The sequence below is a fragment of the Oryx dammah genome, unplaced genomic scaffold (genome assembly GCF_014754425.2).
Source record: "Oryx dammah isolate SB20612 unplaced genomic scaffold, SCBI_Odam_1.1 HiC_scaffold_8, whole genome shotgun sequence".
Taxonomy (NCBI): domain Eukaryota; kingdom Metazoa; phylum Chordata; class Mammalia; order Artiodactyla; family Bovidae; genus Oryx; species Oryx dammah.
Window position 1 is genome coordinate 36,885,530 of NW_024070192.1, and position 23,810 is coordinate 36,909,339.

At 41.6% G+C, this 23,810-nt stretch overlaps 1 protein-coding gene across 3 annotated transcripts in view; it reads right to left on the reverse strand.

Annotated features, from left to right (window-relative positions):
• The window catches only part of KIAA0753 (KIAA0753 ortholog), a 60,600-nt gene that overhangs the window by 16,872 nt on the left and 19,918 nt on the right, over positions 1-23,810 (reverse strand). For all 3 annotated transcript variants that reach the window (XR_005721602.1, XM_040243691.1, XM_040243689.1), the window contains exons 7-15: positions 22,952-23,162; positions 14,705-14,940; positions 13,331-13,497; positions 11,599-11,718; positions 10,441-10,530; positions 7,222-7,300; positions 6,085-6,168; positions 2,624-2,809; positions 786-867 (exon numbers count right to left, since the gene is read on the reverse strand). Coding sequence is in view for 2 of the 3 variants with exons in the window: in XM_040243691.1 (XP_040099625.1) it covers positions 786-867; positions 2,624-2,809; positions 6,085-6,168; positions 7,222-7,300; positions 10,441-10,530; positions 11,599-11,718; positions 13,331-13,497; positions 14,705-14,940; positions 22,952-23,162 (1,255 nt within the window). In the remaining variant the exon portion in view is untranslated. The remainder of the gene's footprint in view (positions 1-785; positions 868-2,623; positions 2,810-6,084; positions 6,169-7,221; positions 7,301-10,440; positions 10,531-11,598; positions 11,719-13,330; positions 13,498-14,704; positions 14,941-22,951; positions 23,163-23,810) is intronic.

Consider the following 23,810-nt stretch of genomic DNA (forward strand, 5'->3'; position numbering starts at 1 on the left):
GGTAACAAAGATGCACCCATTTGTCAAAACTCATCAAATAGTACAGTTAAGATCTGTGTATTTCATTGATGTAAATTTTATCTCAAAAGGAAAAAGAACCCTAAGTAAATATGAAGCTCTAGTTGCTGATACACAGGTTGAAATGTTTCGGGTAAGATGTACTGATGTCTGCGACTTACTCTAAAATGCATCCAAAAGTAACATGAATTGATGGGTGCTTAAAGACTTTGATGCTGGGAGGGATTGGGGGCAGGAGGAGAAGGGGACGACAGAGGATGAGATGGCTGGATGGCATCACTGACTCGATGGACGCGAGTCTGAGTGAACTCCGGGAGTTGGTGATGGACAGGGAGGCTTGGCGAGCTGCGATTCATGGGGTCACAAAGAGTCGGCCATGACTGAGCGACTGAACTGAACATGTGTGCTCAGTCATCTCCGACTCTTGCGACCCCATGGACTGTAGCCCACCTGGCTCCTCTGTCCATGGGATTTCCCAGGGAAGAATAATGAATGGGTTCCATGCCCTCCTCCAGGGGATCTTCCCAACCCAGGGTTCAAACCTGCGTCTCTTGTGTCTCCTGCACTGGCATGCGGATTCTTTACCACTGAGCCACCTGGGAAGCCTGAGAGGCTAAGGAGATATATGATAAAGCAAATATAGCAAGATTTTAATTGTAGAATCTAGAAGTATATATGAGTATCCACTGTACAACTTTTTTCAACTTTTCTGTATGTGTGAAATTTTTTATAGTACAATGTAGAGGGAAAAGTGGGGGAACACTCACCATTTTTTTCTTCCTGCATCCAAAAATGAGGATCGGTATATACAATTTTATTATATCTTTGGCGAACTGTCTCCTGGTATTTCTTAAAAAAAAAAAAAAAAAGATTAATTTATGCAAAAAAAAATTAGTTTCATTACAAATCAGAGACTAGGAAGGTTATAACAGTCCAGCAGACATTTGATAGACACTTAGCCAGAAAGCAGGCACCTCCCAGGCCAGGAAGCGGTTAGCTCATGAGGGGTAAGTGTAAAATAAAATGAGGCAATTAATCTATACTAATTAATCTAATCTGGACCAGCACTGCCCACTAGAATCTGAATTGATGATGGAAATGTTCTATTTTCCCCCTGTCCAATGTACTAACCACTAACTACTGACCACTGGAAATGCAGTGATGTATTTAATTTTAATTGGTTTGCATTAAATGGCCATGTGTGTAAATGGCCGTGTATGTAAATGGCCATGTGTGTGGCTATAGACTACCATTTGGTAGTTACCCTCAAGAAGGGGAAATCAGTTACAAGACTAGGATAAACTACACATTTTTAAATTGTCAAAAACCAACTAAATGTTATCTTGCCTATGCTTTTGGTTTAGCAGCAAAGCCAAAACGAGATCTCATCCAGGTGGAATTAAAATGAAAATTCTGAGCTAGGAGTCAGGGACCTGGATTCTCAGCCCAGCTCTGGTGGGAACTTTTGGGTAGCCTTGGCCATGTCACTCACTCCCTTACTGTGTCTCAATTTCCTCCTCAGAACCATCCAGGGCTTGGTTTGCATAATGTCTGAGGTCTAGAATTCTCTAAGAGCATTCTAAAGCAGTGTCACAGGAATTAAGACAGGTAAAGTTATCTGTGTTTTCCCAGGATCCAATGGGAGGGCAGCATTTACAAGCTGAGGGATAGAGACGTTGTTGGTCCCATTTGTAGGACTGGGCTCTGGCCCAGCGTTTTTGGTATCACATATTAACGATGAGTTATGTGTCAGGTAGTATACAGACACTTCATACCTCATTTTGTCCTTAAAAACACCCTCACTTAATTAAAAAAGACACATGTACTCCAGTGTTCACTGCAGTACTATTTACTAGCCAGGACATGGAAGCGACCTAGATGTCCATCGACAGATGAAGGGATAAAGAAATCGTGGTGTACACACACACACACACACTGCAATATCACTCAACCATAAAAAGGCATGAATCTAAGTCAGTTTTAGTGAGGGGGGTGAACCTAAAGCCTGTTATACAGAGTGAAGTAAGTCAGCAACAGAAAAACAAATATCATATATTAACACACATCTCTCTCTATATATAGGGTATCTAGAAAAACGGTGCTGACAGGAACGGGGACAGCGGGGGAAGGAGAGGGTGGGACGACTTGAGAGAGCGGTACTAACATATACGCACTACCAAGTATAAAAGAGACACTAGTGGGAAGCTGCTACACAACACGGGAGCTCAACCCAGTGCTCTGAGATGACCGAGAGCGGTGGGATGGGCGGGGGTGGGGGGTGGGGTGGGGGGCCAGGGAGGTTCAAGAGGGAGAAGACATATGTATACTTATGATTCACTTTGTTGTATGGCAGAAACTAACACAACACTGTAAACCAATTATCCTCCAATTAAAAAATAAATTTTAAAAAAAGCAAAACCACCCCACTTATCAGAAAGGGTAAGTGACTTTATGAAGGCTGCACACTTGGCTGACAGTTGAGCTGGGATTTAAAAACTGAGGACCAGGTAACTCTGATGTTTTAAGCTATAGAACCATGAGGAGGAGCTGTGCTCAACAGAAGCCAGCCTCCAGCAGCCAACCGGAGCTGGCACCTGCGACCTACTTCCATTTCCTCCATTCGGAGCATCATCGTCTCCAGGTACAGGCTGTCCTTGCCGTCCCCTAAGGTGGCTAAGGCATCAGACTCCCAGATCTTAGAGTGAGTCACGGGCCAGTGCTCGTGAGTGGTATTTTCCAAAGAACCATCCAGCTGATGAATGTCACTGGATTTGCCATCAACAGCTGTAGCCTGCGAAACAAGTGAAGGGGATGAAAGGCAATATGAAGACTCCGTGAGACTTAAATATGAACACTGCTCATACACACCAACCGTGTGATGGTACAACAGGCAGTTTCTACACTGAATCCAGCCTCTCCTAAGTCAGTGAACATTGACAGCAGGAAATCCGGACAGTCAGGACAGTTTCTACCACAGTCATTTCAATAGTTGTGTCAACTGAGTAACACCATTAATGTCCATGAAAATTATTGTTACTACCTGTTTTGCCAGCTGGTAAAGCAAGTATCTGCCTTGTGCTAGACTCAGAAGAATGTCCAATACTGCACATGTCATGGGGCTTCCCTGATAGCTCAGTTGGTAAAGAATCCACCTGCAATGCAGGAGACCCCAGTTCAATTCCTGGGTAGGGAAGATCTCCTAGAGGGCATAGCAACCCACTCCAGTATTTTTGCATGGAGAATTCCCCTGGACACAGGAGCCTGGCAGGCTATAGTCCATGGGGTTGCAAAGAGTCAGACACAACTGAGCAGCTAAGCATACAGCACATGTCACGGTCTCCAGAGGACATACCTACACTAGTCTCTTTCAGTTCAGTAAAACATCTGTTTGTAAAAACATCTGTTCACAACATCACAGTTGATGATTCTTGTCTTTGTTTGAGACTTTCTACCACTAACCTGGGGGCTTCCCTGGTTGCTCAGACAATAAAGAATCAGCCTGTAATGCGGGAGGCCTGGGTTCAATCCCTGGGTTGGGAAGATCCCCTGGAGGAGGGCATGGCAACCCACTCCAGTATTCTTGCCTGGAGAATCCCCACAGACAGAGGAGCCTGGTGGACTACAGCCCATGGGGTCACAAAGAGTCAGACACGACTGAGCGACTAAGCACAGCACAGCACCCCTAACCTGGAAGGGTTTCACCAGCCTTTCTTGACTTTGTATCTACACTGAAAAAGCACTTTACAGCTTGCAAAACATTTTTATATGTGTTGTATTTCTGTTGATTCTAATAAGTGTCTATAATCTGCTCTGAAAGAGGCTTTTTAACAAAGACTGTCTGCTGGGGAAATGATATCAGGCTCTGGAAGGAGACATTTCTGGGACCCAATCCTGGTTCTGCCACTGATATGCCTCAAAGTGGGGGCAAGTGTGCTTAACCTCTCTGGGCCTCAATCCTCTGGTTTGTTATATAGAAACAATAACCCTACATTTCAGAGTTACAAGGATTATATGAGCACTTGTACACGGGAACACTTAAAAAATAGTGATTGGCACGAAGAACGGTTACCACCATAGTAATTTTTAAAACCTTTTAACGGTTTACAGAAGAAAATACATTAATGACCAAGAAAGAAATGTTCGACCTTGACCGAAGTTAAAGAAATAAAAATCAGCTGAATAGCCAATACAATAAAATTACCAAGAAATCTAGAGTTAACTGAACCAGTAATGCAGGTCTAATTAATTAAGATGTGTGTATCTCTTATTTTCATTCTTAATGTTTAAAGAATCAAATATCAAGAATCCTGTGAGATAAGGAAGGACCCAATGAGCTGATATGAAAAAGATCACCAAAATATAAAGAAGCTGGATACAGATGAGCATACAGTACCCATTGGGGAGATTTTACTTTTTACATGATACTTTTCCTGAATTGTTTGCCTTTTTATCCAGGTACAGCTTTCAATTAAGGGAAAACCTTACACACTTTGGAAAAATGTATTTCACGTGCAAGTTCAGTTAATGACAATAGTAGCAGCAGGAGACAAATATGCCATGATGGCACCCTCCCAAAATCTATTTCCTGACACCAGAGATCATCCTGTCTGCAAGCAAATCTACTGAGAGCTATAGCTGATTTGCAAAGTACAGCAAATGTCTCCTCCCTTTGAGAGATGAGAATTCTGGTTATCTGGGATCAAGGTCCCACAGCTCTTTTATAAGTTAACACAGCAAAATATCTCTTTTTTAACTTCATCATGCCAACTTCAACAAGTTTGCTTCTATTCAGTTATTTATAAACACTGACCCTCAATGGTGCTGCCTAGGAAACTCTTGTGTGGTGATGCTGAAGTTTAACAGCAGCTGAGAATGGTAAATACTGGACAGAGTTACTTTCCCTTTTTAAGAAATTGTATTAAAGCCCATTTAATGCCTACAGCATGGTTCTCATGTACAAATCTGATCATTTCTAGTAATATTCAAACATGTCTACTTCACTGACAGCATTTACGACCACTTCATTTCTCTTTCCTATGAAAATACCACATGAACTGCCTCCCTAGATGAGAGGTGAATCTCATTACTTTTCTGTACAAAAGACACAGCCATCGTGCACTTGGTCTGTAAGAGCCAGATGCAGGGTTTCAGCTTCCAGTCTCAGATGCCTCACCTCGCATGAGATTCTGTCATAAAATACTGGTACAATAAAATTACAACTGTAAAAATTACAAAAACATGCTAAAGCTAAACGATTGCTTAATAATTAGAACTGGGATACATCCTTGGAATCTACCATCTTCCTGTTCCTCAGGTCGTTGGGCTGGTGGAGCAGCATTCCAATTTCCTTCTCACTCTGAGACCGTCACCCTTGCTCAGCCCTTCACTTGCTCTGAACACAGAAAGCAGTAACTTCTCTCCACCCTCCACGAACAGCCGCCGGAGGCCGCCTGCACCTTCTTGTCCCTACGCTGAGGTGGAAGGGCAGGGAGGACAACATTCCCACTAATGGTGAACACATGTCCAGAGGAAGAGCACGGGGTGGACAACTACATGCTCTGCTTTCATTTTTCTCAAACGTCATCATTTGTTCCTGGGCCACCTTTTGCCTCTGCCAGGCCAGATACTGGTCATTACTAGGCACTCAAAACATGCGTGCCTAACAATACATATTAGGCCCTCAGTATAAAGGAAATTAGGCCAGTAATGAGCAAAACTAGGCTGAACGAGAGGAAATGAGGGCAGTCATTGTTCTGCCACGGGCCGTCAACATTCAGGCTCATGCAGCTACCCACACTCTGTCACTGGTAGGAAAGGAAGAGCCGCTGACAAAAACCTGTGGCCCAAGAGCTTTCTGTGAGCTGTTCACAAGGCTCATCGAAGTCATAATGCTAAAGATACACTGTAAGTATTAACACGCCAGATGTGAAAAACGACCTCCACCCTCCAGAGTGGGACAGTCTAGTGTCTGTAGGGTCATCTATGTATCATTTTTCCTTATACCCGAGGACATTATCATGTAATAATCCCGGTGTCAGTCCAGAACACCAGCCCCACCACACTCACCTCCTCTGTAGGCTGGGCTGTTGTTGAGATTTCTGATGGCTGATCCTTCAAATGAATATCTACTTCCAGAGAAGAATTGACTCTCTATTAAAACAGACAAGCACACTCATGAATTATGAAAATTTACAACCCATATTAGTACAAATGAATTCTACTCCCAGAATAACTTCTGTGTGGAACTGTTCATCAGTTTTAGCTATATTAGGCTTTCTGTGGAAATTTAAGCACTCTGTCTTCATGAAAATAAATGCCATGTGCTGGTCTTGGCTTTCTTCCCCTTTCCTTCCCTCAATTTTGAAAATGTTATCAGAGTAGCTATGTGTTTTTGTGCAATTACTCAACTTCTCTGTTCCAGTTTCCCCATTGACAAAATAAGGAGGTTGGATGGTTTGGCCTCTATGAACCCTCCCAGTTCTATACTCCTGAGATTTTCATTAACTCTATAAATGATTTAACATGTCTCAGTCCAAGAGATAGAGAAGTTCAGTGCCCTATTCAGAGACCCAGAATGTTGTTCAATCCATTTAAGATTCTAGTGCTCTTCCAGGGCTTCATCTAGTCACACAAACAAGAGCGTTCCTATTTACAGGATGGATTTACAGGGTCTGGCCATAGCATTCAGCTCACTGCTCAGAGGAGGATGGCAAAACCTACTAGTGATGCGTTATACAATTCCATCTCGAAAAAAGCACTAATTTGTGCACAGAAGCTGTCCTAACATTTCTCTCCTCTGGAAAAAATACAGCAAATCATTCCAGATCACTGAGTGAAAGAGCACAAAATTAAGAGTGGAAGCAGTGAACTGAACACTAATGCCACCGATAGTTTTATTTGATTAGGAACATAAATTGCAATTGAAATTCACTCCCCAAACGAAAATCTCACCTTTTGCAAAAGTGATACTTTCTCTCTCCTCCCCCATCTTGACCCCTCACCCATAAAGGAAGACACATCAGTAGTGTGGGTGCCCGAAAGGGGCCCTGGCAGCATTGTGCCCACACCACAAAGCACAAGAGCAATGCAGCTGCTGGCTGCCAGACAGACACACAGCCCTGCAAAGGGTCAGTGTGACCTCTGGGGCAACACTTTTTATTTGAGAGCTTCCAAAAGGCAAGCATATGGGATGAACTAGATTACCTGGGCCTTGGCCAGGAGAGGCTTCAAACGCTCCAGAACTGCCTTCTCTACCTTGTCTGCTAACTGGGTGGTGGAAACACTATTTAGAAATAAAATTGAAAATTAAAATCAAAAGCAATAAAATATCTTATTGTGCATATTTATTTACCACCCCAGGCGAAGGGAAATCAAATGATTATAAAACCACAGTGCTGTTCTAATTTTCATACAAGATCCCGGGGGATCTTGTTAAATGTAGATTCTGATGTGGCTGGCCTGAGGGAGGCCTGAGAGGAGCTGGTTTCCAACAAGCTCTCAGGTGATGTGATACTGCTGGTCCTGACCCCAACTTTGAGGACAAAGGCTGAGATAACATCTGAAGAAGTACATTAGGCTCTGAGTCCATTTTGAAAGAATAATGGCTGCCTTGAAACGACTAAAGAGGGCACATGACTCAACAAATGAAACTAATTTTGTTCCCTCCCAAAGCCCACAATAACAGAATCAGACATAAACTCACAATGACAATACGCAGGAAATGGTGCTAGAAACTCAAGGACCAAAGTGGTTAAGTAACGTACCAACCTGAGAAGGCTGGATTCTAGGGTTGTAATGGGGAAAGCCGAGGACTCACACAATTTGCACTGCTGACTTAAGAGGCTCAAGACTTGGAGCACCAGGTACCCCGAGGCCTAGGGGTAACCTGGGAGGAGGTGGCTTAACTATAAAAGACAAGAGTCAGATGATGTTTGAGAAGTTAGGGTCCTAGGTCCCGTCCCTCCTTCACACACTGGACCATGGCCTCTCAGCAACTCTGAGGGAAGATGGGTTGGTTGCTCATTCTCGGGAGGGGCCTCCTGACTCCTCAGGGAATGCCAACTGCATTGAGACTGTAGGTGCCCTACTGAAAAGAGGGATGCATGGATGCAAGCTGAATGCCAAGGGGTAAGACTCACAGCCTCCTGACCACCTCAGCTCCAAGGACACACAGGTCCTCACTCTCCAGGCAGCAGATCAAAAGACTCATCTCTGGAGAGCGTGGCGCACCCCAAAGGAAAGACCTAAAGAACTGCATGATGGTCCTTAACCAACAGTTCACCCAGATGACCCTAGTGTAAAGCTCAAGGTCAATAATCCTTTCATCAGATGGTGCTTAGACTAGCCAGATATCCACAAGGAAAACAATCAGTCCTGATAAGCATTTCATCTCACACACAGAAATTAATTAAAAAATGGGATCACAGATATGAAAAATAAAACTGAAACTAAAAAGCATTTTAGAAGAAAATACAGAATATCCTTGAAACTTCAGCACTGGTCATGATTACTTAATTCATAAAAAAGATTTAACTGTAAAATGAAAAAACTGCTAAGCTGATCTTAATCAAAATTTGAAACTTCTCATATTCAAAAGATCCCATTAAGAAAATACATAAGCAAGCCACAGGACTGGGAGAAAATATTTGCTGCACATATTCTGAAAGAGGCCTCAAATCCAGAACATATTTTTTGAAACTCTTAAAAATCAGTAATTATAAAAACAATAAAAAATGGACAAAAAACTTGAATAAACACATCACAATAAGCACTACCAAGTGTTCATCATTAGACTTCAAGGAAATGCAAAGTAAAATCCCAGCGAGATACCACCACGCTCTCACCAAAATAACTGAAATTTTAAAAATCGGACATTACCACATGTCAGCTGGGATGCAGAAAAACTAGAAGGGAACTTCTATACTAACAATGGAAAACAACCCAGAGGTTAATTCACGAGGATGGATAAACAGACTGTGGATGTGTGTATGTGAACAGTCATACTATGGAATACTACTTGGTAACAAAATGGAAAACTACACAAGGCAGCCCACTGTCCCCCTGACCAGGCCTCTTCCAGAGGTCCACTGCACCTCGTTCATCTCCAGATGCCCCAAATGTGGTAAGCCCTACATTTGCCAGGACTCATTCATGATCTATAAACTTTCCGGATGGGCACCTAAAAACTCCCAGGAAGTTTAGGAAAGACCCTGCATAGCCTGCTTTCCCCAGGAATCCTCATCTAATCCCAGCAGCACTGCCTTTCCAGGTTTGGGCCTGCTTCTCAGCTGCCCGGATGAAACAATATGCCATTAGGGACACACACAGGGTAACAGATTTATGAATACAAGAAATGAAAAGATGAAGACAGGAATCAGGAGTGGTGAGCTGTGGGAAGAAAGGAGGAGATGCAACTAAGGAAGGACCCACAGGGAGTTTGAGAGCAGGGGTGCTGACCTATCTCTTGGTTTGGGGGTGGTAGTGGTTCACGACACTAACCATCTAACAAAAGGGCCACAGCCCTTTTAACCTGGGAGTGGACGCTCTCTCATGACTGGTGATAGAATGCACAGCTGTGACAATGAGGATTCTGTTCATGTGACTTCAGGGTGACTCATTATGAGAGCAAGACAGATGAGCCAACTGCAGCAGTAACAACTAAGCCCGCTCATGAACTTCTTCGTGTCTGGATTTAGGTGGTGACACTCTTGGGGGCAAATGGGAAAAGCAACCTCACTCGAAAACCTTAGGCTGTGCTCAAGCTAACATGTGAAGCAGAAGTATCCTAGCAGACTGCACATGTACGCCCCACCTGGCCAGGAGACAAGCATCTCCAATGCAAACACAAACAGACATAACACTGATCTTTCAGATAAAACTCCCCCTAAACTGTAGATATCATTCAAACTGCACACAAAAGAAATACTTCCTAGAAAAAATACTGTGCAAAATACATGCAGGCATGCAGACACTCATTCATTCATTCATTTGGTGAGATCAGGCCCACACAGTCCAGGATGGTGGTGAAACTGTCCAGACCAATTTAAGAATAGGCAAGCATGTACCATCCTTCAGAAGCTAACACATATCTCAGTTTCTGACAACTATCCCTTTCTTCAGTTTTCAGCTCATTCAATTTCTTTGTTCTTCTGGAAGTTTCAGCATCAAGCTAATGGAGCCTAAAGAATACTATCACAGAGTCATCCCAACTCTCCTCAAACCAGCCAGGACTCCCAGGGGCTCCCGTCTGAGCTCCGCTGTTGGCTTCTTAGGTGACTTCAAAGAACCTTAAACAGTCTGACGGACAAGAGACGTGAAAAGTGTGACTACACCAAAAAACAATCCCAACAAGTTGTAAAAATAGCTAGATGATATAAAATAGGTCTGCTGTGTTTTTCTCTACCTCAGAAAACAGACAGTTACCTCTGTTTTTGCATTTTGTCCATTTGTTCGGCTTTTAATGCTTCTAATTCCTTCAATCTTTTGGAAGTTTCAGCATCTAGCCAAGCGAGTCTAGCAGAGAATACACAAGTCAGGCCAATTCTGCCTCAACCTGCAGGTGTCATTACCGCATAAACAGACCAGGAGTCGGGACCCCGCAGAGCACCCATCTCGGCTCCATCAAAGACTCAGGAGGTAACTCAGGCTCTGGGCCAGTGGAGCTCTCGGTGTAATGTTCCATGTAAAAAGACATTTACCCGCAAGAGCATTCCTGGTTAGCGTGCAGTGCCACAAAAACCTGGCCACAAATATTCTCAAGAAAACCAGCCTTCACTGCAATTAGAACTTCTTGCTCAGCTGTAAAACAAAGCTGCTGCTCTATCTTCTAGCTCAGACAAAGAAATGGGCTCCCAGGAGAGCCCTCAAGGCAGAGTGAAGTCAAATAAACACAGAAAGGAAAAGCTAACTCAGAACAACCTTATTGTATGTGTTAGGGCTTGATGCTTTCAGCCCAGGGTAGTGAACAGTATCAAATTATCTAATGGTCCACTTTCACTCTGGCTTCCTCATAATTGCAAGAACAATTCCAGCCAAATGAATGCAGGCAACCTGTTTTCACTGCTCTCCTGTCATGGAATGGCCTCACCTCATCACTCCCTATTTAAAGCCTATTCTTCAAATCCTAATTGATTTTCCATCTCCCTCCAGGAAGCCCAGATCTCTGCAGAGGTGTCCTATCCCCCTTCTGAACTCTCTCAGCATTTAACACTTCAGGTCTCAGGGGACATACACCTTTCTATCTTATAGTCAGTAACATGTCCTCCCTGTTGACTATAAATAAGCAGGGGCTGGGAGTCTGTCTTTTTTGCCCACTCCCTTTCCCTCTGCAAAGATCTCCAAAGAGCTCACAACTGTACCAAAACAAGCAACTGGTAGACAACTGAAACGCATATAATTTTTGAATGAATTAGGCAAGGAATAAAAGAGGGGCTCACTGTCTAAACTGCATAATTTGACAGGAAAGTTTAGTAATTTCCATTTTAAACAGCCAGTGTTATACATGGGCAAGAGGAGAGCTCGCTTTAGAATTCCATTTGAAAGGGGGCTCATTTCAAAGACCTGACAAACGCCAGCACAAACCTCACTGCTTCATGTTCAATAGCACCTCTCAACCGACTGTCCTCTTGCGTATCTTCCTGCTGGAGAGAATGTTCTTTGGTGGTATCTTTGGGGCTGGATTTCGCCTTGAGCCAGGCAGCACTGCAAAACAAGGAAAACTTACACCTTTGTAACCATTCCCTCCACACCCGATGACTCATAAAAGGTGCCAGCTCAGAAAAGACAAGAGTGTCACAGTACTGGTGATCTACAGGGGGGCCTCTACATTGGAAGCTGAATGTGAAGCAGAGTGAGAGCATTCAGGATTCAGGCTCAGTGTCAAAGAGAAGGTCCTTTTTGCTTCACAGAAGCAATCACTATTTTAAATGAAAACACAATTGTCAATTACAGAATAATGGGTGAAATTCAACAAAACCCTGTTCTAACATACAGATTTGGGTCACAAATTATATTTCACACTACACAGCAACTCTGTGCCTTTTATCAGGTCTAATACAGCACTTTGAACCCAAAAGCCTTCCCCCTTACCTCCCCTATCTACCACATGTACACTCTAGAAGACACTGCATTATATATTTGGTTTGCAATATAAACTCCAACCAACTTGTTTTCATGAGTTTACCAACTGAATTCACATCTCTACACTAGTACATACATTAAAAACAGAGAATTAAGAGCACAGAAATAAAGCAAAGAACCACATATATTATGAAATCAGAAGACGTGATTTTAGTCTCAGCTCTGCTATATAAGCAAGGCATTAGATTCTCTGGACAGTTTCTTCACCTTTAAAGTGAAAGCTGATGAATAAGCATAACCATCCACTGAGAATCACTCAGCCTTCAGGGGACCCCATCCCACCAAGCTTCTCATCACATCTCCTGCCAGCCTCTTAGAAGTGGGACCCTTCACGTCACCTACCTTCTCTCTCCTCCTCATGTGACTGCCTTCCTGTGACTGTCCTAGCTCCTGGTCCTTTCCACTGTGCTTCTGAGACCACTGTCCATGGTACACAAGCTCCCATTTTTAACCACTTCCCTGAAGACTGTAATTTCTGCCTCATTGGACTCTGAAGGACAATGCCTTCTCCCCAGCTCTGCAGAAGATTGGGCCCTCATTCTCTACGTGCTGTGAGTAAGGGTGCTGCTGCTGAGGCTAAAGTGCTTCACGACCCCATGGACTGCAGCCTACCAGGCTCCTCTGTCCACGGGATTTTCCAGACGAGAGTACTGGAGTGGGTTGCCATTGCCTTCTGAGTAAGGGTGACAAGGCAGTAATGTCAGCTCTATCCTAACTGTCCTCTGTGTCAGGACAACATCTATGAGGTTTGTATGGTTTTATAATTCATGTTGTCGTGACTTGGACTAGGAATTATTTTTAAGCATTCATTCAGCAAAGATTTACTAAATGCCTACTAAGATTGACTACATCAGGCACTGTACATTCAGATATACAGCACAGTTCCCGGCCTCAAGTAACCAGGATCTACTGGGTGTAGAGGCGAGTGAAGAGCAGCCCTCGAAGTCCACAGGGTCCTGGAGTGATCTGTGGGAGTTACTCTACCCACAGTCAGGTAGGAAAAAGGAACCAATGGGCTTCCAGTCAAAAACATTTCATGTATTACCCATCCAAATAAGCTTTTTTCCTTAAAGGGGACTAAAGCTACCGCTTCACTTGGTCTAAGCAATAGGTCACCTTTGATCTGTGGAGGAAAAGTAAAATCACATACCTGAATGCTTGAATTTTCACATACCATTTAGGAGATGCTGGTGGAGATGTGGGGTTTGGAGGTATCCAAGGAGCCCTACTGTCTTTCACAGGCTGTTGGTTCATTTTTAATCTGGAGGAGACTGTTGTCCTTTGCAACCTGCTTTTGCTGTAAGAGGGGGTTGGTCTACTTTTTTCAGCTTTGTGGAGTCCCTGCAAGAGATAAATATGAATTATAAAGCCAAATGGATAGCAAAGAAACTGGTTTTAACCTCGGGCTTACTGAAGGTTCAAATGTCCCTATGCTGTTCATGTATTCATTCAGCAAAAACTTAAGTGGAAAGCACTGTGGCAGAAATTTGGGGAGGGCACAGATTACACTAAAACCACCCTGGCTGTGGGGAGAGGGGTACACGTGTAAAGGAATCCCTGGCTTGGCCATCTTTATATATATATAATATATATATATTTCTTCCTAACTAAGCAAAAGAGGTTAAATTGTAAAACATTCTTGGTTAAAATATACCTCTCAGTCTTGTGGTTTCCTATCTGTAAAATGGGAGATAATGTCTTCACAAATTTCTAGAAGATTAAAAGAACTAATAGAGGAAGAGTATGATGAAGGCAGGAAGGCATATGCCACCTAAACAGAACAACTACCATAAAATGCTAAGGAGAACAAGGCTGTTTCAGAGAAATATTCCAGGCTGAATTTGTACAAGCTCAACCCTGACTTCCCAATGACCTCCCTTGAGAGTCTGTTTGAAAAGGAATAGACTTGATCTTAATCCATGATTTATGAGCAACAGGTGATTATGTTACAGAAGCCTATGGAGAAGCCATCAAATTGGAGTAACCACGTTAAGCATATTCAGACTAGGAGGTGGTCTGCCAGCCAGTTCTCCACTGGTAGGGCCTGAAGTTAAACTTTAGATAGAAGCTTAAGAATATAATGTACTTTGAAGCCAGCTGACTCCCAAAGCCATGTTAGAAAGTACTCACCCTCAGATACCTTTCAATATCAAATGATATATTATGTATCAATATTTAGCAGGAAATCTTCATCTTAACCCCTCAAATTTCATACTTCCAAATCAGAAGCAGAAAAAAACTGTATTTTAAAATAGCCTATCCAATGAAGACCATGGTATCAAATCAGAAAGGCTCTTACTAAACCTGGACAAGAAAGAATGCCCTGTCCTTAGTAATAATACTAAAACTTGTTTTTTGTTTAAAAAAAAACAAAAATTGCAAAAACAACCTGGAGCCAAGCTATGTCAGCTTAGACAGCTGAGCTCAAGGGCTCTGGCATTCAAATGCCCAAGATCTCAAATCCTGGCTCCACCACTTACCAGCCTCTGTGACCTTGGACAATGTCAGATTAATACAAATGGGCCAAAAGAAAGGAGTGATTTCATACTTGCTGTGGTCTTGCTGGTGCCAGAGTATCTTTCTTCCTAGACGGTGGCACATTCTCAGTCACAAGCTTCTTTCTCCCTGCTTTTATTTTTGCCAGGGCTAATGCCTCTTCTTTGAAGCCTGCATTTTGGTCAAGGATAGATGGAGCGTCTTCCTGAAGGATATCCGCCTCTAATCCATCAAACTCATTTTCCAGCCTCTGGGTCACTGGAAGCTCTGTGTCAGGTTGATACTTATCTACATGGAGATTTCAGAAGGACAAGTGGAACGCTATTCAAATCAAGTGAGAATGATTATCCAGAGGCAGATAAGCTCACAACACCCTCTTAAAAACTGAAGCGTCTTGCTGTCAAGAGTTGCTTCTGATCCTATGATTCCTATTGCAGTTCTATGGCAGAAACCTAAGTATCATGGCTGACTCCTAAATCTCACCTCCCACATGTACTTACTCACCCAGTGCCTCCCTAATTCTATTAGTAAAATACCTCTTGCCCTTTTCTTCCCTCCTGCCATTCCCTAAGGTCAGGCTTGCAATATCTTGTGACTGTAACAACAGCATCTTCTAACAGACCCCTTCTTTATCTTCAATCACACCTTCTCCTGACTACCATAATTATGTTTTTAATGTAAATATTTAAGTATCACTTCTCAAAACCTTCAATGGCTCCAAATTTGATACAGAATAAAGTCTGGACTCCTTACATGACATACAACCTGCAATGGGAAAAAAAGTAAAACTGTATTTGAAGATGAGATATTTTGTATACAGAAACAATCCAAAGAGAATCTACAGATAGGCAATTACAACTAAGAATAGAGTTCAGCAATGTTTCTGGATAGAAGAAGAAAATAAACAAAATTCAGTATCATTTGCACATACCAAAATAACTAATTAGAGAAAATGTAAGAGAAAAGGTACCCCATTAACAATAACAACTAAACTATAAGGCACTAAGGAAGAAATCTTAGGAAACATGTATAAGACTTTTTACCAAACAAAAAAGTTCAAAGATATTTTTGAAGGACAAGAAAGAAAGTCTGGATCAATTCTTTTCATGAATGAAAAACATACTGTAAAGCATCAGTTCTCCCCATGCTGCTGCTGCTACTGCTAAGTCACGTCAGTCGTGTCTGACTCTGTGCGACCCCATAGACGGCAGCCTACCAGGGATTCTCCAGGCAAGAACACTGGAGTGGCTTGCCATTTCCTTCTCCAATGCATGAAAGTGAAAAGTGAAAGGGAAGTCGCTCAGTCGTATCCAACTCTTTGCGAGCCCATGGACTGCAGCCTACCAGGCTCCTCCGTCCATGGGATTTCCCAGGCAAGAGTACTGGAGTGGGGTGCCATTGCCTTCTCCGAATTCTCCCCATAGTGAGCCTCAATTTCAAATGCAAGTTCAATTAAAATCTCAACAGATTTCTTTTTTGTGGATATAAAATTTTAATGCTAAAATTCTTACGAGGTGTAAAATTCCAAGACAGCCCAAATAATCCTGAAGAACAACAAAGTGAGGAGTAGGGCAAGGGTGGGAGTCTTATCTTCCCAGAGACAGTGTTTGTGATAAAGCTGTAATAATTAAGGCAGTGTGGGAGTGATACAGGAACAGGCAGAAACCAACGAAGCAGGATGGGTATGACAAAGGCAGTATGACAGATCAGTGAGTATGAACTGGATCGCTCAATAGATAATGCTGAAATTACTAGTACCCATAGGTAACTAAAGAAAAGTCTAAGTGTTCAGTGTGAGAATCCTCACTCTCACACTGAACACTTACATTCTAAATGTAAAGAAGACCTAAATGCAAAAGGAAAACTTTAAAGCTTTTAGAAGAAAATATGAGAATATGATTATGACATCAGGGCAGAAAATGCTTTCTTAAAGCTAAATATAATGTTAACATATGTAAACTTAATTACACTAAACTGCATCTTGCTTTTGACAAAGACACCAAAAAAGTCACAGACAAGCCAGAGTCTGAAAGTATATTTCTGTAAGGTATATAATTACTATAGGCCTAATATCCAGAATATATAGACAACTATGAATCTATAAGAAAACAAACAATGCAATAGGGAAACAGGCAAAGGACAGAAAATGGCAGAGAGAAAACCTAAACTGTCAATAAAAACGTGAAAAGATGAGCACCAGCAATCAGAAAAATTGAAATTAAAGCAATGAGGTACCATTTCAAATTCATCAGATTGGGAGGAAAATGTTTAATGTGACAATAACAAGTATAAACAAAGATGCAGAAAAACAAGTACTCTCACAGCTATTAGTACAGGAGTGAACTGGCACAGCTACCAGAAGATGCACCCACACTGTCGCCCAAGTTTCACTCCTAGGAACATACTCAGCCTTGAGGGACCCTCAAGCGTACATAGGAAGACATGAGCACAGTCACTTCATCAACGTTTATAATAGCAAAAAATCAGACACAACCCAAAGGTCCATCAGTTTTACTACATTTAGACTACTTTTAACAGCAGTAAGCGAAAGGCCAGATTCCCCTTGCATCACTTTTTTAATCTGGTACTTTTCAAGGCCATGGAGGTTACACAGTAAGGATACATAAACTGAAAGGAAAGAATGCTTACAACAAATCCTAGTCTAAAATTTAATTATTAACCCTCAGGTTTACATACAGCAAGGTAACTCTGACCTCTAGGTCCCGATGCCTTTCCAGTAACGATCTGTATAAACCAACTGCAAATGTAGTACAAGCTCCAGGGGCAGCTGAGTTTGAGGACATTGCTGGTGGTGGGGAGGGACTGTCCTTACGTCTGATGAGTTGTACTAACGCAATCCACCACTTCAAGAACATTCCAGCAGCTGCTAAAGAAATGCATCAGTTACAGAAATCACAAGACCAAATCAGGCTCACACATTTATTTCAAATGAAAATGGCAAAGATGTGATTTCTCAACTAACTGGCTCCCTATGACTTTTAGGGGCAGGAGGTCAGATTGGAGGAATTAGGTAGCGCAACATCTAAAACAGAAACAGACACCAAAACCTTCTGAAATCCGGTTCATAAAGACAAGAAAAAACAAACAAATAAATAAAAACAAGAGGACCACCACAACCTTCGCCATAAGCAACTGTACCAAATTTGCCAAGTGGCTAAGCATAATCACACCTCAATTTGTAATGATGATAACAATGATTTATCATCATCTCTTACATTTGTACATTTCTTCCGTTTCTAACATCCTTCACATTCACATTTGAGGCTCAACGTGACACAGAGCAGGCAGGGCAATGATTAACTTTTCAAATGAGGAAATGACAGTCAAGTGTTTTACTCAAGGTCAAGGACAGCAAGCAGCAGAGTCACAGCTTCTGACTCCCAGTCCAGGGTGAGGCCCATTCATTCTGCCCTATCAGGAACTGCAGCACTGTTCCAGACAACTGAAGCTTACACACTTCTGGATGAAATACCTAATGTGCTACTTTAAACAACTCAGTCAGTCACACAGGATAAGGACCACCAGCATACCTGAGAGAGATTGAAGGTTCGATTCCAGACCACCACAGTAAAGCAAATATCATGATAAAGTGAGTCACACAAGTGGTTTGGTTTCCCAGTGCATACAAAAGTTATGCTTATATAATATGTAGTCTAGTAAGTGTGCAATAGTGCTATGTCTTGAAAAAATGTACACACCTTAATTAAAAAATACTTTATCACTCAAAAATGCTAACCATCACCTGACAACACAGGGTTGCCGCAAACCTTCAACTTGTAAAAACCACAGTATCTGCAAAGTGCAGTAAAGGGAAGCACAATAATGTAAAGCATGTCTGTATTATCCGCATTCACAAATAGAAAAATGAAGGTTCGGAGAGATGAAATCACCCACCCAGGACCACAAGCGGGCAGCGCTGGGACTAGCTGCTGCTGCTGCTGCTAAGTCGCTTCAGTCATGTCCGACTCTGTGCGACCCCAGAGACTGCAGCCCACCAGGCTCCCCCGTCCCTGGGATTCTCCAGGCAAGAACACTGGAGTGGGCTGCCATTTCCTTCGCCAATGCATGAAAGTGAAAAGTGAAAGTGAAGTCGCTCAGTCGTGTCCAACTCTTCGCAAACCCATGGACTGCAGCCTACCAGGCTCCTCCGTCCGTGGGATTTTCCAGGCAAGAAGCCTGGAGTGGGGTGCCATCGCCTTCTCCGAGCTGGGACTAGAGGGAGGTCTTTTTGGTCCCCATTTTCCCCACAACGGTCTGTCTTCCTGCTTTCCCTCACTGGTACCTGTGGTGAGTTTTAAATGAACAGGCTTCCCAACTTTTCTCTCTGAAGCTCGTCCCTGCCTGTTAGTGCACTACACAGTTATGGGTCCCTCTCATCTTTTAACTCATTTGGGAAACCCTTCTCTGTGGGCAGGCCTGGAAAGTTCTCTACATTTCCTCCAGAGCATCGTAAACGAGCCCCTAACACCCAGAACTGAAGTTACCATGATCTGTTGCTCAAAGGCCTTTTCTTGCTCTACTACACCCTCTTCACAGCTGGTTATTTAAGCGCCTAATTACTGCCGGGCCCTGAGCTCCCACAGAGGATACATCATCCAATAAGCTTCACACTCACACTGAGCAGAAGGCGGCCCCTGGGTAGAAGGAAGGTGGCAGCATTAGTTCTACCTGCCTACCAATGAAGGGAACAGAATGCCACGGCACAGCAAGTAAATATCTAACAGTGACTAAGGAGGTTAGGTTTTGTTACATTCACGATACAGGCAGGGCATTACACTATGGAGGTGCCCAAGAATTAGTGACAAACTGAGAAACTGAACTGATTTATAACTTCAGATCAGTAGAAGAAACAAAATGAAACAAGAACTCGATTAACACAGTAAGTTACAACAAAGAAAAAGAAGTGGCAGATCAAAAATAAAAAGGGAGAAAGAAGTCCAAATGTGCCATTAATCTCAGTACATGTCAGTAGGTTAAATATAGAACTCTACAACAGGGTTAAAAACACTGACAATGAAGTATTTACAACAGACATTCTCAAAAGAGCAAAGACGGACTGCACATACAGGGATGTGAAATGTTATTCTTGGTAAAGGCCAAATGAGTTGGGTAGATGAAACAATATTTGTATCAAACAAAACAGAACCCAAAGTGAATAACATTAGCAAGACAAATACTTAATAATAATACATAAAATCCACCAAAAAGGATTGATCAGTAAGGAACGCTTATGCATCTAATAGCACGACTTCAAAATGCACTAAACAAAAATGAATACAAGTACAATGAAAAATTTTAAAAGTCTTCAAGTCTTTAACATACCTTTATATCAGTCGTCTAAAGATCAAGTAAATAAAACCAGAAAACTATAGAAAAAAAATAATAAGAGAAATAAAGATTGGGAAGGAGGACATAAACCAATGGTTATATTCATAGATGACATGACTGTATACATTGAAAAACACAAATAATCTGCAGATAAATTTACAGAAATAAATTAGCAAGGTTGCTAGATACAAGATCAACACATAAAATCAACTGTGTGTATACCCATAATATACGCTAGAAATTAAATTTTTAAAAAGACATCCTTCACAAGAGCACTGGAAATAGCAATACCAAGGAATAATTATAACTAAAGACGAACACACACACACACATTGTAAGTTACTAAGAGTATTTAAAGACAACTTAAATGAATAGAGGGACATATATCCTGCCTGTGGATTGGGAAATATAATTTTGTAAAGATACCAATTCCCCACCAAAATTTCAATAGGTTGTTTGTTGTGAGTGTTGAGAGAGAGAGGGCAGCGCAGCAACAAATTCTGATCCTAAAATTTCTAAGGAAATACTGAGGGTCACTGCTGACAAAAGCTGATTTAGAATAATTAAGATAGTATACACTAGCCTAAGAACCTACAATCAGATCAATGGAAGAGAACAGAGGACCCAGGAAGTGACCCCTACACATGAGGACACTTAACTTATAACAAAAGTGACATCGCCACTGTGAGAAAAAGGATAACATTTTCAAAGAAGAGTGCTACCTCAAGTAGATATCCACCTGGAAGAAAATGAACCTTTTCTAGAAAATAATATACGGCAAAGGGAAAAGCTTTTTTTTTTCTATTAAGTAATTCTTTATTTTTTTCCCCTGACCAGGGCATTATTGTTGTTCACTCGCTAAATCATGTCTGACTCTTTGTGACCCCATGGATTGTAGCCTGCTAGGCTCCTCTGTCCATGGGATTTCCTAGGCAAGAATACTGGAGTGGGTTGCCATTTCCTTTTCCAGGAAAAGCCTCTTAAACAAGACCCAAAAACAATCTTGAAAAAAAAAAAAAAAAAAACCTATATAGGAAAAGATTGCTACATTGGAATTCAGTGAAATTAAGAATTCTGTCCATCAAAAGACACTACAGCAACATTTAAAAGCAAGCCACATCTTATTTCTAAAAGAATATTTACAACACAGGTAATTGGGAAAGGGCCCATATGCAGCATACTCCTACGAAGAACTCGGCAAATCAATAACGAAAAGTGAAAGGAAAAAAGGAACAGAAAATAAGAAAGAGAGGGGGAGGCAGAGGGAGGACTGGGAAAGAGACTTGAACTGGCCCTTCACAAAAGACATGTAAATGGGCAATAAATATACGAAACAGCACTCAACATGAATCATCCAGAAAACGAACACTAAGACCACAATGACAGCCTCACACACCAGCCAGGTGGCTAGAATTTCTAAAACTAATAACAAGTGCTGACAAGGATGTATAGCGACCATTCTCATAGGCAACTGGTTGGAATATAAAAGATAAAACTACTTTGAAAAAAATCCGTTGAACAAATACATACCCTGATGACCTAACAATACTACTCCTGGGAATAAACCCAACAGAAATACACACACACATGTACCAAGAGACATATATGAAAACAATCACAGTAGTTCTCCTTATAACCACTCCAAACTGGAAAAAACCCAATGACTGTACAGTCCACTTCAGTTTATAAAAGGAAAACTGTTGTTGCTTAGTTGCTCTGCTGTGTCCAACTCTTGGCAAACCTTTGGGATTTTTCAGGCAAGAATACTGGGGTGGGTTACCATTTCCTCCTCTAGGGGATCTTCCCAAACCAAGGATCAAACCCCATCTCCTGTGTCTCCTGCATTGCAGGCAGGCTCTTTACCGATGAGCCATCATATATTCTACTTCAACTGAAATAAGGGAAACCAGCTGATATAATGGCACATTAAAATTTTCAATATTAAAATTTTAAAACTACTCTAAAGTACTATCAGTATAGATTTGTCAGTTTAACTATGAAGAAAAAAAGAGGACAAGAAAATCTCTCAGCAAAACAAGAACAGAAGAAAATTTCCTTAACTTCATATGCAGATTTGCCAAAACTCAAGAGTCAGCATCATGTGTCAAAATGCACTCCCTGGGAAAGGGGGGCAGGGCTGCGAAAGTTAAGCATCTTAAAAGAAAATATTTATGATATATGTAAAACCGAAAAGGATGAAGATCCAAAATACATAAAGAACTTCTGAAGCAAAGACAGGACCCAGTAGGGAGATGGCAAAGGATATGAACAGACAAATCACATTAGAGGAAGAAATAAACAAGGCCAAGGAACATGTGAAAGAAAAATATTCCTCACCAGGAATCAGGGAAATATAAAACAGTAAGATATTCAATAACATTTTCCACCAAGAGGCTGGAAATTTTCATATTTCATTACATACAGTACTTGGTAAGGATATGGGGTCAGTGCTAGGTGAGAACATAACTGTACACCCATTTTCAAGGGCAAGTTGGCAGTGTCTGTTTTAAGTCAGCAAACCATTTAAGCTTATAATTCTACTTACTGGAATAACAAGAATTTATTTATTACCTATGTAAAAAAAAAATCCATTCATATCAACCAAGTATGTGTTTGTGTGTATATGTATACACAGCTATCATTAAAATGTAAATAAACAAACTTAGAAGAGAAAGTAGGGTTTTAACTGCCAGCTCTATAGGAATTTACTTTGGTTAGCCCAAATGCAGGAAAAGGGAATTTTACTTTCTTCACTCTCCCTCCTCTATGGAAATACTCCAGCCTCCAGCCTAAAGTAGCATCTTGGTGGCTGTTCACTTATCCTAGTTCAAGTGCACTTATTGTTGACCAGACTTCGAAATCCTGACTTTTCCCTCAATGTGGCAACTGTTACAGCCCAGACAATGCCAAGGAATAAAGTATCTTGCAGTAAACACTTTAGGACACATACCAGCAAGGAGCTTCTTTGCCACTGAAGGTCGTCTTGTTTCCTGTGGAAGTATCTCCTTTGCTACAAAGGGCTTCCTCTCACTCTTTGGGGATGTGTTTCGCCATCTCTCTAAGGCCCTTTGGCTACCAATGGGAAATCTGCTCCGAATTTCACCAAAACATTTTTTTGCCTTTTTTGGAGACAGCTTCTTTTCCAGGAGAGATTCCAAAGCCTGCCATGAAATAGTCAATCATTCTCTTAGTTTGTCTCACAGAAGTCTGACTGTTGATCACAAAATGGAAAATGGGGACCCTGGAAAAATGTGTTGTTAAATGGCCATCTCCAATTGTTACTGAACCATCACTTACTGTTAAAACTTGGTTATTTAGGACATCCAGTTAATAAAAGGAATTCTGCATGTTCTTTTACATGTTTAGCTCATGAAAACCAATGATCAAAAAGTAAAAAATATCACTACTATTAAAGGTATTCAAATTCTAAAATTAAGGATCACCGTTTAAAAACTAACCACAGTCTTCAGAATATAATCCAATAGAATTCACTTCATTAATTTTCAATGAAAACCTCATAAACTTAAATAATCTTTTAAGTGGGCACACAAACTATAACGCACATCTTCATAAACTAAAGGAAACAGCATGTTAATGGCTCTGATCACTCATCTACCACAATGCGGGAGATCTGTCCCCGCCAGCCCCCTTTCCTGAGAGAGTCATGTGCTCTAACAAGCACCCACTCACTCATCACCAGGCAGCAAGGGCCCAGTCTCCCATGGTCAGTACATGTTAATGAAAACGGAACACAGCCAGGGACATTTAGTTCAGATAACAATCAGGAATAAGAACATAAACTGTGGGAT